Consider the following 22,903-nt stretch of genomic DNA (forward strand, 5'->3'; position numbering starts at 1 on the left):
GGGTACGGGATTATTTACTATCCCCTTGTTTAGCGGACAAATTCGAATTTCCTGGCGCTCATTGAACGTGCGGGGATCATCGAGCGGGTTTTATTATAGCTTTAAATGTAACTTTGCGTTATTATTAAATTACGAACGTTCGTCGACGTTAAATGATAACAATCCCTTAGTACGTCGGATGCGCGTCGAATTTAGAATTGATGTTTAGATTTAGAATGTCAAATGTTCGAACTTTTAATTTTCTTAATCAAATCTACGTTTACATTTGAAATTTCTGGGGAAATTAAAATCTTTTGTAAACAAGTGAGCTATTTATGTTAATCGTGTTTAGTTTATTTTCCAAATAAATCTTATCGTCAAATGTAGTATTTAGACATTTAAATTTCTATAAGGTGGGATAAATTTAGAAATTTACATTGGAATTTCTAACCCTCGTTGAATGGGAAATTAAATTAAAAGTCCTGCTAAAAATGAAGGTGGTGAATCAGATATAATCCAACCATCTTCATTACTTTGAGTTGACTCTGTGACATGTAGTGAGTTTAAAAATTAATAAATCTAATGTTATCAGGGGCCATACGCATTAACTGCTAGCTCATAACAGGAGCAGCGAAAAGCGTCCAGGCGTTGCACAGCGTAAATGCAGGATTTAGGACTACATTAAGCAAAGGGAAATCCAATGGACATAGCCTCTGACTTTGCAATAAACTGACAGGAGTAGATATCTAGTGTAATATGCTCTTTTCAGGCAGTGTGAATTCATGCAGTGTTTACACTCTGTTGTTTGGTTTCTGCTATTTATGTTTTTTGCTGTCTCTTGCTTTCATTTTAGAATGAACTCTGTCTCTGCTCCCATCAAGTCTTTATAACAGCTGAGGTGTACTGTAATTAGTTTTTTAATCGACTCTGTTCACTTGAAAGTTTTATTTTAATTAAACAACAGTGAACCGTTGATCAATTGACGAGGAATTGATATGTCTTGGTTAGTTCCCTGCTGAATGCCAGGATAGCTTGTGGAAATCATACTTATATTGTGTTTTGTTGTCATATTACGATTGGGCCTACTAACACCTTGATTTTTTTATTTAACACGCTATTCTGCGATTTTAAGAAAATTATTCAGCTCCCTCAGACTTGGAAAACTTAAAAAACTCAATCGCTGACGGATTGCTCTGTCAGCCGTCCAGCTGTGGACAGATGTGCACTGGTAACTAATGGGATGGACGCAGGGTTTAAAGCCAGAGAGAAAGAGGGCACATGGAGATTACACTGTCATGGCCATATGGGAGGCAGCCTCTGGAAAACAGTTCTGCTGAAAATAGTGGGATTAACATATAGTGTGCTGGGAAGCTTTCCCGATGAGAATAAATTGATTACTAAATGTCTTCACAGCAAATAAAAAAGTACGATTGAGAGCAAACAAGAGGGTAAGGAGAAAGACTATGTTAATGTGAATGTTTGGTGTTTATTCTAACTTGAATGAGTGTAACTACTCTGACAGGTTTATATTATTCTAAAGGGAGTGTATCATTGTAGACCTGTACGTCCGAAACTGCAACACAAACTTTAATTTGGTCAGAAAATGAAATGTTTCTAAAAAAGAAAATGACAGCTATTCATTTGCCTGTTTTGAAAGTTAGAACGTTTTGAAGCATGACTCCACGTCCCAGCAGGACCCCAAGCAACAGCTTTTCATGACATGAAAGTGGTGTGAGAGAGAGGGGCAGGAGCGAGACGCTTTCATTTTTTGGTTATTTCTCCCCAGTAACCGCAGAGGTGGATGCCATTGTGTGACTCGTGCACATCCCTGATTAGTGGAAGTATGCTGGTTATTTCGACACATCTCTGTGAAAACAAACGAAACAGAGTGTAACTGTGACATACAGATACTTCAAGCATGGCCTGCTCGAGTCCCTTTTTCTTTTTGCTCTTTCTACGATTGGACTTGCAATGTGGTATCAGCTGTTAATATGTTAAAGCCTATACAGCTGTGCAGGCATAACTAATCATGTTTGTTATAAGCAGATTGAATATTGTCTGACAATAAGCTAAAGGTGGCAATATAGCACATTAGTTATCTGTCCGTAGAGCGCAAGAGTTCTGGAAATTGAAAATACAAACATGGTTTTGGTTGGTGCACTTTAATTCACAGAAATACAAAGTATTAATTTTATCAACACATGCATCCTTTTGTCACTTACCTAATATATATATGTTTTCCCCCTTTTTTATAGAAAACTCGTGCATGGACTGATATATATATTTTTTAATTAAATTAATTTCTTAAAAATAAGATTTTGTTACCAAATACACAGATAAAATCTACAGTAGATGGCTGTAATCCAAGCAGGGAGTTTTATTGTATTGAATTGTCATTTATGATATAGTTTACAGCTCATCAGTGATGTTTTTGAAATCCCCATGAAGAAACTGCCACCTAAAAATAGCTACAAAAGTGCCCTAGTTGTGGTCTTTATAATGCACGGTGGGTTAGACAGTTATCGCTATTATCATGTCATGCTGGCCATGAGTTCCTATACACACAGTCATCTCATAATAATTTTATATCCATCCTGTTCTCTCACCATCTCCGACCCAGACCAAGAATGCTGTTTAAGTGGTAGTCCATCAGCTTCAAATCCACTAATTAAATTGCCACTCATCAAATCGGACATTAAATAGAGGAAAGGGAGCGAGAAAGCCTCTTATGTAATGTACTCTGAGCAGAGTGCATTTACTTTATGGAAAGATCATCGACATCCGCCCACATGTCCGCGTCAGGGTAGCAGACAACCTAACAGGCCTGACAAAATCAAAATGATATATCTGTAGTCGTACAATAGCTGCGCTATTGCCGCCAGTGAGAGAGAGGGATGGCAATACGGATAGCAAGCCACTGATTTAAAATTCCTTGTGTCTGACAAATTGGTGCTGGGAGCAAGTTGACGGGCGTTAGATTCCAAGGGTTCATTCTTGTTTAGGATTTGTCAACACAGGGAGGAAACTAATTGAAGACGTGCTGAATAGTACTTAGAATGCGAAAGCAGAATAAATATATGCAAATGGAGATCAGTGCATTGAGGCAGATGCCTGATGCAAGGTCGAATGGGGTAATACATGGAGTAATTCTGACTTTTTGATACAAGATTGTTTTGTTTTTCACATTTAGTCATTTAGCAGATGCTTTTATCCAAAGCGCTTACAAATGAGGTAACCAATGGAAGTTCCTATCCTGACAGATATGTACACATGCCTATCATTTACATATAACAGATGCCTCATCTCTGTTGGGTGTTCAAAATCTTGGTACACACCAGAATAGTTTATTTTGTTATGCACAGTACAGACAAATGATTTCTTTTCGAGAGATATAGCCTATTAAAAGAGCATTTGTATTACTGTCATAATGAATTTTTTTTCATATCGAGCGCTATTAAAAAATTAATAAGTGTGAACTGTGGGCTTCTGGCTAGTGAGAAGTCCAATGTCAGGTTCCATTCCTGTCACAGCCAGTGTAGAAGGCTGATGCAAATGTTCATCAGCGAGTCTTGATCTCATTGGACTTTTCATCAGTTTCATGCATGAAAAGGTTTGCTCACAAATATATTACGTGCTGCCAAAAGTGTGGACATCTTAATTGCTTGCCTTTCGATGTCTGCGTATGTATCGTTAGGAAGGGAAGAATATAATTCAATGAGACTGTTAAATGCGTCTTTCAGAACATCACAGTTCTGTTACTCAGCCAACTCGAACTGATTGGCAACTGGTTTCTCAGCTGAGACACTTTGGGTATCGAAACATGAGTGAAGTCTTGTTTTTGCACTTGTCCCACAAGGAGTGCTAGTTTCACCTCATATGCATTTTGAATCAACCGTTCTCTTTACCAACCGCTTTGGCCATTTTGTCGACTCTTTGAAATTTTCAGCTGGTTCGCGCGTAAACTGTTGGATCGCGATGGTACGTTATGTTGAACATACCATTCTGTTGGTAGGTGAATTTAACAAATACTTATGTTAATAGCTAAGGAAAATTTCAGTCTGAAAGCCAATATTTATTATCAAATATAGATATGATATAAGTGAAACTTTATCTTTAAAATAAAAAATAAATAAACATCTCTCTGGCATTGTTCAGAGGGCCGGTCCAAATGTGGGCGCTGGCCGCAGTTTGGGGACCCCTGCACTAGAGGAACTAATGATAGGAAGAACATCTGGTAAAGTCTGTGTTGTGTCTGGCTGTACATGTGTGGAATTTACTTTTCTAAGGATCCTAGCAAAAATAAAAGTGGAAATGTCTTTTCACAGGGAGGGAATTGTCATGACTGTTTTGGACACAAAACATCGTACTAACATTAAATGCAACATAAATTGCACGACAGAACTTTTTAAAAACGAAAACCTCACCAAAAAGGGAGGAAGAAAGGTAATTCATGTTTTCATGTATGAAGCAACATGGGGGTGACTTAACCAATGGCAGAACTTTCTCTACCAACATTACAGGTGTCGTACAAAATACCAGTTGGCTACATTATTGCTTTATTAAACAAAAACAGGTAAATGTCACCAATTTGATGTTCAACGTGTAAGATATATTTATCCTATTCGGCTCTATAAAATCCTGAACCACACAGGACTGCGATCACTCAGCATTAATCGACTCTAATCAAGAGCATTGCACAGGCGATTTATAAATCACATCATCCCTGAACTGTCAACAAGATTGATAAATGACTCAATCACAGTCTCCATGTTGCACAGGGTCTACAGTCAAGCAGGGGTTAGTACCGCCATGGACTACTGTAAAAGTTGACATTGATTGAGTGCTGTGGGCAGACATAGCAGGCGCCATTGACCCGAGTTGTTGACAACGTGCAAAACACCTACATGTCTCTGTCAATTAAAATGATGGCATTCATGAGCCAAAAGTGAGATTCTGTTAGAAACACATTTCACTTGGAACCACTTGTTTGTTTTAAACATAATAAAGGAATATAGTTATGCCCAAAATCATTATTGATTGGGATATTATGATTTTTTGTTTTCTATCACTGAAACATATATCCATTTAAATGTATTTTTCACAAAGCTATTTGATGAATATTGTTTTATAAAAATGTGGAATTTAATGTGTATATGTATATATCTTTTAACAACTTTAATGATATTTTTATGGTGCTTTAGCTCGTAATTTTAAAGCTTGTCAGCACAAGTTATTTTCCAGGCTATTCTTCAACAATTAACTGTTATCGTATGCTATAAAAGATAAACAGAAATCAAGTTTGTGCCTTTTATGCCTTTTTAAGACTTTTACAAGCTTAGTATCTAATATCTGTTACAAATGTTTAATGTATCTCAAATTAGATGTGTGAAGTAAACTGCGCATTTTAAGCAACTGCAGCAGTTTTGCGTTTACATTTCCCAGGCAGCATAATTTTCCAGTTCAGATATTCTCATATCAATTGCAGATATTATGTGGAAACACTTCTGATAGTGTGAGATTCATATAGATTGATATTCTATGCACACTTTTTAGTATTGTTTAAAAATTGCATCTCATAAATCTTGCAGGCCTCCCAAATATTACGTAACAATACACATTGCATGGATTGCGGTGTCCCCTTGCTGTGGCGTGAAGTATTGGAGTTGCGCCCACGCGCGCGGCCATTTTTGGAGTTCAGCTCTTGCAACCATAACTGCGTTGCGGTGCATGTGTTGATCTCTGATCTCTCACTGCTTTCCTGTATCTGTTCGACCAGAAAACCCAACAAAACATGCGTCTGTATCAAACTGCGCGCTTAAAACACGCATGCGGTGGAAAAACAGCAGTGTCCGCAGTTAAGGAATGTAACAAAACAGTGGGTGTTGGTTCAGGATACTCGTTAGGAAAGTTATCATGCGCAGGTGTGTCCGGACCGTTTCATCTGCCGAAAGTAAAGGCAAACATTTGGCATGGGTGCAAATCGCTGTTTTATACGACAAACAGCGTTTGTAACACACACCGGAAACATCTTGTTCGTGGATTTTCTTCAAAACATGCGTACGAGGACGCGTTTGCCATGGCACGGGATAAACCCGAAAAGTTTTGGAGTAAAGCGGCGCAGGGGATTAGCTGGTTTGAACATTGGACCCAAACTCTGGATAAAACAGATACATTGTTTCCAAAATGGTAAGTGTAATGTATGTGTTGTTCGCAGTTGCCAAACGGCAATATAAAACGCTAACGAGACGCGTTGCAACGGCGACTTGCGCAAGAGCGCGTTCTATGGTTACGCCCCCTTACTGAGCATGTGATGCGACCAAACGATATAAGTTTTGATAACCTCTAACAGATTAAAACAGACGTTTCATTTTAGCATGTTGGATATAAAATGTAGCCTGTTTGTTACCGCAACCTAGTGTGTGGTGGTCTCATGCAATGAAACAGGAAAATGAAGCAATAAAAATCGTCATCAAAATGCTTATGGTTTATGGTTATGGTAGGGCTCGAAACTATAATGGTCTGTGTGGATCTCTACTTGTAATGTGTTGGGTTTCTTTTTGCGGGATGTTGTCTGGCAGATGTACATATAGGAATTTTGCAATGGTTTTAATGGTAAACAGCTGGTGTTCATTATTGTGTTTGCATTGCATTTCATTTGTTCTGTTGGCCTTCTCATGTTATTTGACTGCTTAACCCAGTGACTGTAAATCCAATCCAAAAAGGAAAGTTTGTTGTTGTGATAAATGAACTATTGAAAACGTCTGTTCACTCAGGTTTGTTGGAGGGAAGCTGAATGTGTGTTACAACGCTGTTGATCGGCATGTTGAGAATGGGAGAGGTGATCAGGCCGCTGTGATTTATGACAGCGCGGTCACCACCACTAAACGGGTCATCACGTTCAGAGAAATGCAGGATGAGGTTTGTTTTGGCTGTTTGAAAGCGAGGCCTTATCTTTCATCTCTTCTGAAAGACCTGACTAATAATTAACATAGAACGTTACATAGTGCATTGAGATTCGGCCTGAATCTGATCGTGATTTGACGTTGGTGTATATAACCCTGTGTCTAGGTATCGAGGTTGGCGGGTGTTTTGGCGAGTCACGGTGTGAAGATGGGAGATCTGGTGGTGATTTATATGCCCATGGTCCCTCAGGCCATGTTCACCATGTTGGCCTGTGCCCGTATCGGTGCCACCCACAGCCTCATATTTGGGGGTTTTGCCTCCAAAGAGTTGTCCGTCCGTATCGACCATGCTAAGGCAAGCTGTAATTATTATAAGAACTGCTTATTTGTCTAAACGTCCCAATTACGCAAGTGACTTTTATTAATGACGGTATGTATTCAGAATATTGCATTACTAAGCGTATCCCCGTGACGCATCTCTGCTGAGGTTGGCAAAAACAGTTTCCTTCGGTAAATTAATAATTTTCCCAACAGCCAAAGTTGTTGGTCACAGCATCATTTGGAATCGAGCCGGGCAGAAAAGTGGAGTACATTCCCTTGGTTGACAAAGCCCTGGAGCTCAGCAGTCACAAACCGCACAAAGTCCTCATCTACAACCGTCCTGGCATGGTGAGTCCCCTGAAACCCCCCGCACCACAGTAGCAGTCTGTAAAAACTGTAAAAAGAATGAAAATGCTAATGTGTGGGAGTTTCTATACCTTCAGTCACACGTGGTGAGCAAGTGTAGTCACATGAGTCATGTTAAGAAAAGGAAGTCAGTTTTTTTTAATAACTTACACTCAAGCAAAATTATTACCATTAGATGGAGTGTTAGAATATCAAATGTTCAGTGCTTTCGGTCTGTAGCGTCTTGAGAAAATCTATCTAAACTAATTACTTCTCACTTAATCCTATTTTATCTTTTTGATGTCTCTTGAATTACTTTTTCATGTCGCTAATTCTAGAATCAGTACGTTGATATTGCAACACAGGGAATTACTTGATAATCTTCATCTTGCGTTGTCATGGAAACTGTCAGCAAATAGCATTTTGATTATGCAGCGATCTGGAGTGAGGGATAAATCTCACATGGTTAGTCAAGAAAAACCCAACAGCATCTCAGAAATCCGAAAACATTTGAGTTAAATATTGCTTTCATATTTATGGAGGATTTTATCAGGCCAAGAGGTACACAGAAACGCACAATCCTGTTTTACTTCGGAATTAGTATAAAAATATTCAAAACTACCTCATTTGAATGAAATATTATGGAAGTGCTGTGTGACTGATGGAAAAAATATATTTGAAATGATAATGCTGCATTTTCAGTGAAAGCATATTGAGAATAGGGACTGTCAAGTCTCTGAAATGGTGAATAGGTACCATAAAAGTAATGCATGTTAATTGTGCACCTTGTTAATATCATATTTATGTAGATAATATAAAACACAAATGACCCCACTTAAAAAAGGAATTATATCTCAAATGAGTTCATAACTCAAAGTGATATCATTGCCTCAATGCTTATTACCGTATAAATGGTGATCCAACTGCCTGTGCAGAATATAATTTTATAGTTTATGTCTTTTGAAAGTCCAAAAGTTTAACCAGTAGCCAACATAAATGTAGATATTTGTTGGATTCTACTCCAGATAGAAGAAGAAACATTATTTAGGACATCCATTGTGTTTTGTTCTTGTAATAAGGTCTTATAATAACACTTTCAAAATATTTTTCAGACGGCCTATAGTTGTGCTATAGTTACCCAATGTATGTCATTATCGTTCCTTCAGGAAAAAGTGTCCATGCATCCTGATCTGAGCCTGGATTGGGAGGAGGAAATGGGCACTGCTCGACCTCACGACTGCGTGCCCGTCCCTGCTCATCATCCACTGTATGTCCTCTACACCTCTGGCACTACAGGCACTCCAAAGGTGAATGCATATTTGTGATGTTATGTAAAACATGCAGCCGAAGGAACAGATGAGATTGTTTGGTGTGCAGTAGATCCAGGGTCTTCTCTTTCAGGCCGTTTTGTTGCCCTGTATAGCCTTTCACTTTTTGAACATGTACCATAGCAGTACCATGTGTTTTAAGGCGCCATGGTAAGACCTGGATTGCCACATAAATACAGTTGTACATAAATATGATATGAGCCAATCATTGTAATAGTGTGTATCAAAATTTCATCCAATACATTACTATGCCATAGTAGATCATGATTTTAGCAACACCGGAGTCATCGGTTGTGTTTCCATGGAATGCAAGGACTGATAAAATGTTTATCCCAAAAGCACTGTAAGTCACTTTTGATGGTGTTCTTAACGTAAATGTGAATGTTCGCTTAAGCAACGTTCGCTATATATTTAGTCTTGATAACTGAATCTTCATTGTCAAATTAGTATTCTTAGCTCTCCATATTCCACCTATTTGGGAGCAAATGTTGCTAGCTATTAACCGTGTGCTATGAGACAGAAAGTGGTTTGTCTCGAAAACGAATGATGACGCTGAAAAACTTAAAGATTTAAATTGAAACAATGCAGTTAAAATAGGGAAATTATTATTCAGACTTTGTTCGCATTTTGGGATTATTTGTTTCTATAGCAACAATTGTGGTTCGGTATATATTGATAAACATGATACAATTTCCAATACTAGAAATGTCTGTGTTTAGGAACCTACATTCATTTTTACATCATTTTCAAGCTTTCTGTCCATGATCCTATTCCAAAACATTCCAAGTAACGATTAGTTTTGAAAACGTAATATTGTTCTCGAGATGAAAAGCACCTTGAAGTTGCATTAGCATGCCTCTAGTGTTTTTTAATCCCTTACAACTCGCTCTTGATTTACACTGACTCAACGAGAAATTATTTGAATGAATACAAGAGCGCACGGGAGGATGCCGCGAGCCCTGAAGGCAATGCGAACAAAACGCAACTTTCCACTGACCCAGACTCCAGTCGGTGTGAAATATCTTGCCCAAGGCAGTGCTGAACTGTACATAAATAAACCATTTGCTAATGGTTCTCCTTTACTTGCTCACTCAGGCACATGCATCACAGATTTATAGAGGTAAAGGAGTTCGGCGTAAGCAGGATCTAATTACCATCCTGCAAGTCAAAATGTGAAATCTTTAACATCAGCTTTTCAGTCTTTGCGGATCTGCACATGGGTAGTTGACAGACTAATATGCAAACTTGGTGTGACGTCAAAAAAATTATAACAACGAAGTTAAATCTCTCTTATGCTATTTTATGTAATAAATATGAATAATATAAAACAATGTTATATTAACAGTTTGTATTCTCAATTTTGCTATGTCACACCATTGGACACATGCACAATTTATTCGTCAGCTACCCACATGCTGTTTTTGTCCTCATTAATGAATGACACACGGGGCTCAAAATGTAATTAGCTAGCTAACGGCAGGTGGATTTAACATTTAATCAAATAGCTCACTCGACAATGTAGCCTGTTTTGTTTATTCGCTGTACATTCCAAGCCTGTTGGTGTTATATTTTTATGTGGAACAGAAAAGGAACAATTTATGAAGAACCGTTATGTAGCTCCTGCCGTCAAGTTGAAGTTTTTACCGAAGGGTCATTCAAGGTTCAGAAAATAAAAGGAACAGTACCCCCCCCAAAATGTACCCCTATGTGATTCTAAACCAGTATGATGTTGCTCTGCAGAACACCAAAGATATTTTGAAGAATGTGCGTAAACATTGGCCCTCATTGACTTCCGTCGTATGGGCACAATACTTATTTCCTCTCAGGGTGTGGTCAGAGATTCAGGAGGTTATGCTGTGATGCTAAACTGGACTATGTCCAACGTTTACGGACTGGCTCCAGGTGAGGTAAGTCACGATTGTACATTTTTACAGGTTTGGAAAAACAGATGCTCTTGTTCATGTCGTCCAGCATCATTTGACCTACACGTCCCTTTTTCTCAGGTCTGGTGGGCCGCGTCTGACTTTGGCTGGGTGGTCGGACACTCGTATATCTGCTACGGTCCGCTTCTGCACGGCAACACCACGGTGCTTTACGAGGTACTGGACGGGCTCGTGTGTGTTACAGCAGTTGACCTGGTCAATTATCTTCTGTCGTGGGTTACTGGATCCTGATGCTATAACTGGCACGAGGTCTTTCAAGTCCATATTGCAAAGTTTTACAACCTCTAGTTGTCTTTCTATGGGACTCGTGCTTTCGATTTCCTGTTGGTTTTCACAAGGTTCTGTAGTGGTAAAGAGAACGGCTCATATTGTTAAACCAGTTCTCCTTGTGGAGACGATGAATACTAAACTGATTTGCACACGGTGGGTGGTGATCTGACTTTTGGGTTTTCTGTCAAGGTTTCTGCTCTACTGATTTAATGTGTCTCACTTTATGAGACAGTCTATTGTTGATTTTATGAGACTTTTTTTATAAATGATTTGTTGAGTTTGATCTTAATAAGTCTCAAGGTATTGCTTCCGTGGGACTTTTAAACGATTAATCACATCTAGAATAAAAGTTTGTGTCTACATAGTATGTGTCTGTGTACTGTGAATTTTTTGTTTTGTTTACAAACACATATAGTAATAAATAAAAAAATATATATTCATTTTAATAAAAGCTTACATAGCATTTAAATTGATCATATGTATGTTTATTATGTATGTGTTTATAAATACAAAATAAATATGCACATTACACAGATACTATGCCAACACAAACTTTCATTCTGGATGCGATGAATCACGATTAATGGTTTAAAATCCAAAGTACAGTGTCAATTTTAATATGAATAAAAAACCTTCATTATATCTAATGTTTGCTGAGGTAAGCATCACAAGGAGTTCATACTCAAAGTTTGGCATATTACCCAGTGTCATAACTTGAGAAACAAGTTGAGAGATTCCTGTTTAATCCACTTGATTTGACCCTACTAATATGAAGTCTTTTGTTTCTATCTGAGCAGCTTGGCAGAAAAAGGAATATTTAAACAGCTTGGAGTTACTCGTACTCGTGTGCAGTCTCTCCGTACGCAGTATTATTCTGTTTCTTAGCTGTGCATCGGCCTATCTGCCAGACATGCACCTTTCCAAACCGCTCTTCATTTCAAACACATCCTTGATTTAATGTTCACCCGCCAACCACTGCAAGTGCCCTTGCTGATCCTGCTTGATAACAAGAGGTGCTTTCCTGTATTATATTCAGAATATATTATTGTTAGTATACAATAAAAAAAATATTAAACAAAGTATTAGACTTGTGCCAGGGTTTCGATAATACAACTTCAATATTGTTACCATGGACAAATTCATAACGCATAATGTTCTCTGAAATTACAGTTTACTTTGTCAAGATTAAAAACTCTGTTCCACATGCACATGCCAATAAGGATTTTATGGCATTCTTTGAAGAGATAAATCGCATTTCGTTGTTTGATTAAGGTTCCCGTTTCCGCAGGGCAAACCGGTGGGGACTCCGGACCCTGGGGCGTTTTTCCGTGTGATGTCTGAGCATGCACTGCTTCAATGTTTACTGCTCCCACTGCTATCAGAGCCATACGCCAGCAAGACCCTCAGGCAGAACATGGGAAGCGATATCCGCTCCGCAGGTATACAAAAATTTGTACCTATAAACACACTATTTGAGCAGCAACTCATGCAACGGCCCACAACACACAACAACATTTTATGCAAATGGCAGGTGCTTTTATCCACAGCGACTTAAGTGTATACTTGTGCGGTGCTGCAAAAATGGGCAGAAGCGATTCCTCCACCTTTTACATTTCTGTACCGATAGGACATGTTGTGACGTTTTGATTTTTTTATGGGTCTCACGTGGAGCATGCCATGTGAGCGAACCGGAGCGAAAGCGTAGCGTTAATATTACTCCCGGAGCGGATAGCACCTTTCTGAAAACTTCGCACGCTCAGAGTCGCTCGATCAGCCCTCTTGGTGATTTACTTTTTTGCTGCTGGATTATTGTCCCATGTACACCATAACCCCAGTAATTATAAAGGTGTTCATTCTGCATTTCATCTTTTGTGCGTTTATTTTGAATGTTGTACTATGGCGGCTATATGTTCAAGGAAATAAAGTAATGAAAATCAAATATGCTTTATCAGTTATTATTATACAGTTATTTTAGGCATTCTTTAAATAAAAAACGACAAAAAATATTGGCTGTAATGTCACAGAATGTGGGATTGAAAGTAGTAGGCTAAAATTCAAGAGTCATTTATTCCAGAAGTTTATTATAAACTGAAAACAATTAGGTTTACTAGACACATTTTATGTCAGAGCGGGATCTGAGCGGGATTTGGTTTACCGGTGAGTGTAATGTGAGAGGAGCATCACTTGGTCCGTTGAGCGAAATATTGCGTGACGCGAATACGCAGGTCGGTCGCATTCCCGTGAATGGAAGTCAATGGAGAAAAAAGGCAAAATTGAACGGGGCCTTAAAGGAATAGTTCAACCTAAAAAATGTGTTATAATTTATTTACCCTCTTGTCAGTTTAAATATTTATGACTTTCTGTCTTCTGCAGAACACAAAATAAGATCTGTTGAAGAATGTTGGTCCCTATTGACTTGGTTGGTTTTGTGTCCATACAGTGGACACAGTGGACATTTCAAGAGGGTTAGTAAATGATGACAGAACATTTGTTTATGGGTGAACTACCCATTTAAAGCTGTACATTTAATTGAACCCATGAGCTACAGGAACACATATAAGCTTGTTTTTATTTATTTCATATTTAGAAAATGGCTTAATTAGCATGGATTGAGCATTACACAAACCAATTGCGCATTGACCTACATTGAGTGAATAAGTGCATTGGGAGAAAGAAGTGCGGAGTTACCATGGTGATAGTAACGAACGTATTAAAATAGCAGTAAAGGGTCTATACATCTATTATAGCCTTCATTAAAATATTTACTATTGCATTACAGAGCAGCAATTCTCTCCAGCACTCAAATGATATTTTGTAAGCGAAACCTATTTAGTGTCCATTAAACTCCTTACAGCCACATCGCCAATAATCATTTGCAGTTAATAAATGGTTATGGGAACTTTTACCCCCGAGAAACAATCACGGGTTTATAAAACTTGTATGCTGGATTTACCTGAAATTTCAGGGCGAATAGGTATAAACGGTAACCAAAACGATCACATACCATTTGGGAATTTAGGAAATAAAATTGAGCTACTGGCTAAATTATATGTGGTTTTAAATGGCAAGGATCACTATTGTTACTGTTTTAAATACTATCACAAAATAGGTGTTTACACATGATATTAAAGGTGACATCATATGAAAACTCCACTTGTTGTGTGTTGAAGTGTTATAATCGGGTACCGGGTGCATCTAGCAACCCAGAAAACGTGAAACATAAGAACCCAGTAAATGTTTTTGGTGTGTCTTTCCCTGCAAGCATGTGAGAAATCGAGCCGTTCAGATTTCGCTCCGGTTGTGATGTTCAAAGCAGATTTTATTGTAATGTTACCGCCGCTTATTCTACACAGTTCCACCAACCGCGCATAGCCATTGTTGTTTCACAAGGAGTGCGTTTTTTCAACCTTGGACAACACAAGCAGGATTAGCTTCAAGGTTGTTCCTCAAGAGGTATCGAGACCGACTAAACGAGACAAAACTGCCGATGTGATTAATATTTATCAACAGTCTGAATATACGTAAATGTACCGTAAATATAGGAGGATAACGTTAGCATATGATAGCGAAGGGAGCTACGTCAGTCACAGGCCAAATAGAACATTCAAAGCCAGTGTAAAACTTACTGTATATGCAGAGACGTGCGTTAAAACGGGTTGCTGTGAGCAGAGCTGTTTTTGATGAGGCAAGAAGGGTTTTGTTTACACAGCCATTGAGTGTTTTTAAGCAAAATATCATCCAGACATTTCATGAGGATCCTAATAAATCATACCAACTTGTTGAAAGTGGTCGTATTATGTCTCCTTTAAATGATATATGATGATTTGTACTCTATATGTGTATTTATAAATCTTGTGCACAGACGATGGAAACGATGATATAAGGCGCCCATTATTAGTATAGAGAACAAAAATACTATAACATCATTGCAGTCTAATTAAAGTATCATCGTCATCGTCATTTAGGCCTTATATAGATGACGCTTTTATTTTGTCTGTTTATGAATATTAATGCTGCCTTGGTGGCTTGTTTTTTAGCATTATGTTATGCAAATCTTTGCTTTAACAAGGATGTATTTTCCACTCAAGAAATATGAACACGGCCATAACTTGTACTATTTAAATGGGCTGTATTATTCTCTGCAAATAGCATACCGTGTTTGACCCTTAATGAACATTTAAGCCAAGTTTTGTCAACCAAAGGCGTTTAATGACACAATCAAGGACATAAGCGTAGAGAAAAATAAAAATGAAGATTCATCTCGTCCTAAAAGAGCCATGAAATGGGTGACTGCCACACAAAAGCACAGGCACTTCGACACTAGAGCGTGTCTTATGGATCGGTGCTTTAACTCGGCTCTCAGCGTGGGTTTAAATGCATGCCAGAGGCCACGAATCCACTCAATGGGATTTTCCAGCTCACAGAGTCTAGAGCTATGCCGTAAGACCGCGATCTGCCCTCTCGCCGAGATCATAAGGCTGATATTAACCCACACCTCCACAAGGTCACTAGACTAGATGTGAGCAACTGCCGTTGAATTTGCACAAGGTGCACAGGGAAATTTGAATAAACACAGACACGTGCAAATACCTTTATTGAACAAGTAAAAGCTTTGATAAAGTGAACAGCGAGGCCGTCTCGATGGAAATCAAGGAATGTGTTGTCATGGCTATTTTTGGTACTGGATACTGCAATGTGACTCATTATTGACATTTTATCTTTCTCCTTTATTGTTTCCTGGCAGAATGGTCTCCATCGTGCCTGTGTTCTCGCAGTAGTCAGACCTTTGAAGGTCTGTTCAAAAGTGGTCCAAGAAAGAAAGCATCTATAGTACTTGGACAGTAGAAGGATTTGGATATGTTTGATGAAAATATATATTTTTGGGGGTGGGTTTGTCTGAAATAGATTTTAACAATAAGAGAAGCATGAAGGCTTTTAAACATTTGAGACCACTAACCTGGCAAGCTTTAGAATATCCAGTTTATTGAATAGGAGATGTTGTTTGAGGGTAGGAAGGTGTGTCTTCTAAACCCCATTCACACAGACCACTGATCCAAGAAAATTGCCAAACTGAAGGTCATATGAGAGACTAGCCCTTCTAAACTTTATCAAAACTATAAACACGAAAATACACAGCGCTTGAATAAACTTGATCACTTACCAACCTTTAAAACACTGCTGTGTGCATCTGCCGTGCTTGTGTTGCGCTGGGGAGAGGAGCACGAGTTTGTATGCTGACATTGTTAGCAGACTAACTCTAAACTTTCACCCGAACATTCATGTGCTCGTTTTTCTCAACAAAAGCCTTGTAAACAATATAAACATGATGATCATATACCGACCTAAGGGTTTATTTATGTTATATAAGGGTTTTTATAGTGTTATGTGCAATAGGCTTTTTAACATGTTTTTCATTCCATCTGCATGAGCTTATTCTGAAATGGTTACAAAATCGAAACATTTCTCAAACTTAATTCCCCAAAAAACGATTAACGTATTTTTAAACTCACATTTTTGTTAATAATATTACTGAAAAATCATTAAGCCTTTTGTATGGGAGTTATGTTACAAAAATTCTTCAATTTTTTTCCTTTATATTTTTAATTTAGGCTATGTAAATTTGACCTGAACAAGACTGAACAATTTACTTGAATTTGTTTTCATATGACCTTTTATATTTAGCTTAAAGCGGCCCTGCAATGATGTGCCATGCATTCTGATTTCGTTACAATGTTAAACGTGCTGTCTTCTCATGCTTAACATGGTCAACTTGTCAAAAAAACGAGTTGGGTGTATTACTTGTATGTCTGTGCTCGATACACTCCTCAAGCGATCGTACGGGTTTCAAAAGGTTTTTTCAAACATATAAAATTGAGAGAGAGAGAGAGAGAGAGAGAGAGCAAACGTTCACGAAGTTCAGGTGTTTGATTGTTAGCCATCCCAGCGCTAAAAGATGACAGACATGAACTGGATGCAGTGAGTGAAACTGATGTCTTTTTTTTGTTAACAATGGGTGCGCACGTGCTTTGGTTCAGCCTACCCCTCTCCCCCACAGGCGCCGTATGTTTTTGGAAACGATCGTTAAGCTGTATCTATCTTTTATAAATGTGATCAAACTAAAGACTCTTCAAAGATACGAAGTATGCAATACTACTCTATAGGTACTCAAGATTAATATGAGATTGGCAGAAATCCCGTGCGTTACGCATGCTTTAATCTCGTTGAGCTAAAGCCTATCTTTCGTTCCTGTGCCTCATCCCTCTTTTTTGTTCTGCGTTTACCTATAAAAAATATACATAAAAAAAGTTTGTTTTAAAATTTACGTCTTTGTCGTTTGCAAAAGGCAACAATATATGCTACTAAATAATAACCCCCAAAAAAATATTTAGGCCTATTTGGCACTAAATAAAGAAGGGCAGTAATAATAACAAATTGCGCTATTTAGCAACCTAAAAACACTGCAAGGAAATATCCTTCACCGTTATCAACCCTATTTGCACGACAAAAAAAATGCACATAACATAACAGTGCAGTATAATACGTCACGTGTCTTCACGGGATGTGTGTGAACGCACGTACAGATTCCCGAAAGTCACTGCCGTGTGTATGAACAAAATAGAAAGATTCCGGGCTGAGTTCCTGGACACATTTTCAGTGTGTTTTCAATGATCTCTGTGTGAAAAGGGCTCTATTGTGTGTTTTGGCACATCACACCTGTTCAAATGCAGATCGCACACACATCTGACCTTGACTCCAGATAAATGAATCATTTGCGTGTTGTTTAACCCTGGAGTTGTACATTGAAGAGAACTCCATAATAGACAATGAGAAGAATTTGTTCCAGAGAGAATCGAATAGTTATAAGTCACTTCCTTTCCATTTATTTTTCAGGACTTGGAGTTTGGTAGATAGCGTGCAGGGAATTTTAAAAAGAGTTTTTTTCCTTGGGGTCTTGTTTCAAATCTTAGGCTTAAGTTAGCATTCAATCAATTTTTAAAGAATAAAAGTTGATTGATTTTCTTGAAAATCAGGCAGTGGGGATCAGATCACCAGAATCTTGAACAGGTCATACAATTGTTTTCATTGTTATAAAAAATCAGATGGGATACACATGACCTATAAAATTAATATGACCAACATTTTTAAGTAAGATATATTTACCCCTGAAAATGATTTTTAAGTGCTATTTTATTGCACTTGATACAAAACACGGTATCCTTATTATGTAAGATATTGATATTCAAAAAACATTTATTGACACATTGGTGTCCTCATAACAAAGTACACAGACATTTTAAATAACATGCCGGGGGACCCGCAGTGTATGTAGATAGAAATAGCTCTTTCTGAGGTAATAAAAACATGACGCTTCTTTATGAAAGATTTTTTCATATATGCCTGAATACATAGAAATAGACATTGGACCTTTAATATGTAATATTTTAAGATATGAAGTCTGCGACAAGGTTAAAATTCTAAATGCAAATGAACTTTAAAAGGTACCAAAAATGAATGGAATATGACAAGTCAAGAAAAATGTGTCGCTCTTTATTACTAAAATAAAATAGAAGAAAATGGTAAAATGATTTATGTGTAATAAAAAATACTAAAGAAATGTATTCCTATATATCATATATATATATATCATATATACACTCACCTAAAGGATTATTATGAACACCGTACTAATACTGTGTTTGACCCCCTTTCGCCTTCAGAACTGCCTTAATTCTACGTGGCATTGATTCAACAAGGTGCTGAAAGCATTCTTTAGAAATGTCGGCCCATATTGATAGGATAGCATCTTGCAGTTAATGGAGATTTGTGGGATGCACGAAGCTCCCGTTCCACCACATCCCAAAGATGATCTATTGGGTTGAGATCTGGTGACTGTGGGGGCCATTTTAGTACACTGAACTCATTGTCATGTTGAAGAAACCAATTTGAAATGATTCGAGCTTTGTGACATGGTGCATTATCCTGCTGGAAGTAGCCATCAGAGGATGGGTACATGGTGGTCATAAAGGGATGGACATGGTCAGAAACAATGCTCAGGTAGGCCGTGGCATTTAAACGATGCCCAATTGGCACTAAGGGACCTAAAGTGAGCAAAGAAAACATCCCCCATGACACCACCACCATAATTGCATTAATGAGAAATTGAACAGGTGTTTCTAATAATACTTTAGGTGAGTGTGTATATATATATATATATATATATATATATATCTGTGCTTGTGCCTTTCAAGGGTCGATCCGAGTCGTTCGCTATTCATCGTTTTGATGTTGGCATTTCAAACAAGGCTCAGTGATGCAAAGATGTTTTGAACGGCCTCTGCTGCTCACTGAGCGTTCCCTTGATAATAAAGGTGTAGTTTACAGACACCACGCAGTATGTTGACAACGTAGACTCCAACAGAAGAAAAGATGTATTGATTCGAACACCTACTGCATGTTTTACTACAGACATTCCGGACCGTGGGCATCCGGATAAGTTTTTACCTTCCGCCTCCGTTTCCATCCAGCCAGCACTTTTTGTTCGTTTTGCTACAGAAGCTAGTTCAGTAAATATTTAATGCGCCTTTCTTTCTTGTGAAATCCTTGGCACACAGGAGGCTAGAGAATTTCTAAGCTCTGTTTTTTCTTTGTTTAGGTTGAGGAACTTATTTGTAGCAGGAGAACGTTGCGATATTGAAACCCTCGAATGGGCCAAGAAGAATTTCGGAGTCCCTGTGCTGGATCACTGGTGGCAGACCGGTGAGTCAGTTTCACAAAGTTCCGTTCAGCTCTGTTCTTTATTACGATCAGTTGTCTGTTTTATAATTCATGTTATCTGTATTGCAATGTTGTGTGGAAGCAAAGTCTTGCCGTGTGTGTAGGTTTTGTACATTTCATTGAGTAAAAACACATGCTAGAAAAAAAGAAGAGCATGAGTCTAACGTTGTATAGTGTCCGGACATGAATCCAGATGATGTCAAGAGATATTTTTATAGATAACAAATAAGTCTAGCATCTATATAAAAATAGCTCCACATTATCGTTCAGTTTAGGTACAAAAAGATTAAAAAGTAGGGCCGTCAAACGATTAATCGTGATTAATCGGATCCACAATAACAGTTTGTGTTTATGTAATTTATGTTGTTGTAATGTGCATATTCATTTTGTATTTATGAACACATAAATGCATATAGTATTTTTTTTAGTGGTGGGCCGTTAACGGCGTTAACGGCGTTAACGCAGTGAGACTATTATCGATCGTTAAAAAAATTGTCGCCGTTAATCTATTCTCAAAGTTGGGTTGGCAGCTGGGTCTATACTACGCAAGCTATGATGACTTTCACCTTGATATTTTAGCGCGGATGTATACCAGCTTAACTGCACTGTACGGAGCGAGAACGAGATTTTTCAACTCGCGTGATTCGCGTCATTCGCGGAAGCGGAAGCAGAAGCCGCCTCATCATCTCATAAGCAGGGCTTCATTCGCGCGATTCGCGCAGCAAGTAGATCTATTGGCTCTTTGCATTAACATATAAATCACTCGCGCTTGACACGCCATTCGCGTTTGGTCTGAACACAACATAACGTTACTGAGAAATTACCGCATCAAACGTGACGTGCTAACATGGATGCAGCTATGAAGCCGCCGGGTTTGCTTCAGGGAATATTAATTTAAAAAAAGCTTCCCAATAGAAACATCGACAAGACTAAGGTTGTTTGCACCTTGTGCAATGCGGAATTGGTTTAAAAAAAAACACTTTCTCTCAACAGGTAGTGGTCTAGCTTTAGTTGAAACCAGTAACTTTGTATTGAGATCTAATGTATTATGGCTCCTGTATGACATATCGCTTGTTGCTCCCTCACTCTTTGTAAGTCGCTTTGGATAAAAGCGTCTGCTAAATGACTAAATGTAAATGTACTGTAGGAGCTCTTCCAGTCTCAAGTACCACCTAACCGCAAAGAATCCCTTAGCTAATGCGGAAGTAAACACAAGTTCATTTTCCATCCATCCATTTTCTACCGCTTATCCGAACTACATCGGGTCACGGGGAGCCTGCGCCTATCTCAGGAGTCACAAGTTCATCTTATTGAACATAATTTAATTTTCATCACCAATTATCATAGTAGAACAGCTTTCTCAAGCAGTTTGTGATGCATTTTGGAAACAGGAGATGAGCCCCTGGTCTAATGCGCCACCTGGCTTTAGACACCCGTTCTCAAAGACTTACTTTTAGTCATTATTTGGGTAGCACACATTCTGAATGCCTTTGGCAGAATTCAAATGAGCCATTTTAATCTAGATTAATCTAGATTAATCTTGGAATTAATCTAGATTAATCTAGATTAAAAAAATTAATCTATGCCCACCACTAATTTTTTTATACAATATAACAATTAATAAGCGTTTATTTAGAATTTCACTTATTGGTCATTATTAATTAATATATTTAAATATTTCCTAAATATGTATGTTTTGTTCTTTATTAATACAAAATTAATATGCACATTTCACACACACATATATATATACATATATATAATGTAAACACAAACTGTTTTACAGCCCTATTAAAGACGTATCAAAGTCGTTAGCCGAAAAAACAAAAGTATGCAACATGTTGTTTTTAATTTGGTATCCATCCTTCCTTTTCACTTTTTTTGCCAAAAAAATTTCTCTGACAGTTTTCTAGACCACGGCCTAGCGGTTAACACACATTATCTGATACTTTGAGGTCTGGTGTCTCATCATCTGGGGTCTCTTTTATAAAACCGTGTGTAGGATCCTTACTTAAGGTTTTCCTGAGCCCGAAAGCCCTAAATAGTGTACGGCCAAAAAATTCAGACTAATGAAACCGTGCGTACGCACACCTGTAAGCAATATCGCTTTATAAATTATGAATCACCTGCACGTGTCCCCAATTTTACCCGTAAATAGTCAATGCAAAGCAACTCATGAATGCAAATGAATTTGTATATTAATAAGCCTGGCATCCAATCCGCTTGTTAAGCCTGACGTCATGCACCATAATGGACGTACACTGGTCCAACCGCTATCAGATAAAATAACATAAAATGATGTAAAACGATCCCATCCTTTATCTCCGTAACGCCGTAACGACCACACATGAGATTCGCTAATTAAGAATTGTTATAATTATTAATAATTAATATTATTATATTTTCCGTTGTGCTTAACAAACGTACGCACTCTGGTCAGTTTGAATATTGTTCAGCTTTCGTAATCTTTTCCATCCATTTCTCATTATGTCCAGTACATTTCCATTTTTTCGAGAATAAGTGTCAATAGGCCAAAAATGCAGTTTTTTTTTATCTTGTTTTTTTGTATGTATGGTGAAATGCTATGTACATCACCATAAAATCGTCCTTCTCTCTCTAGCAATCTAGAAATGGATTGCCTGAATGACAGAACCGTCCTTTTGATATTCATAACTTTTACCGCCAGCATGATGCATAAACCATCATATGTATAATGAATTGGGTTTTCACCCTCATTCTATACGATGGAAAACAAATTCATCTCATAAATAAAAACAGGTAAACAGGAACTAGGTTTGATCAGAGGATATAGACAAAACAAACCGAATATGCTTTTTTGTAGCTCGAACGCTAATGTAAAACCAGTTTCCAATCTCTACTGATGTACCGTGAGTAGGAACAACTGCCGACTGCGTGAATGAGCCAAGGGTCATAAAGGGTCAAGTACTTTATGTGATAAATAAGTCCATCCTCAGTGCGTGTCTTGGACATTTCATAATTTCGCCCACTCCCCCTGCAATTCACTATTAAATCATGTTTA

The 22,903-nt window shown here is 38.0% G+C and overlaps 1 protein-coding gene across 1 annotated transcript in view; it reads left to right on the forward strand.

Moving 5' to 3' along the window:
- Positions 1-5,683: 5,683 nt before the first annotated feature.
- Positions 5,684-22,903, forward strand: part of acss3 (acyl-CoA synthetase short chain family member 3) — a 29,818-nt gene continuing 12,598 nt past the window's right edge. Inside the window, 10 exon segments of the mRNA XM_056749397.1 lie at positions 5,684-6,165; positions 6,753-6,897; positions 7,048-7,236; positions 7,416-7,550; positions 8,714-8,854; positions 10,702-10,782; positions 10,879-10,974; positions 12,377-12,431; positions 12,434-12,527; positions 19,742-19,845. Coding sequence (XP_056605375.1) covers positions 5,771-6,165; positions 6,753-6,897; positions 7,048-7,236; positions 7,416-7,550; positions 8,714-8,854; positions 10,702-10,782; positions 10,879-10,974; positions 12,377-12,431; positions 12,434-12,527; positions 19,742-19,845 — 1,435 coding nt within the window. The 5' untranslated portion in view covers positions 5,684-5,770.

The sequence above is a fragment of the Triplophysa dalaica genome, chromosome 5, assembly GCF_015846415.1.
Source record: "Triplophysa dalaica isolate WHDGS20190420 chromosome 5, ASM1584641v1, whole genome shotgun sequence".
NCBI classification, from domain to species: domain Eukaryota; kingdom Metazoa; phylum Chordata; class Actinopteri; order Cypriniformes; family Nemacheilidae; genus Triplophysa; species Triplophysa dalaica.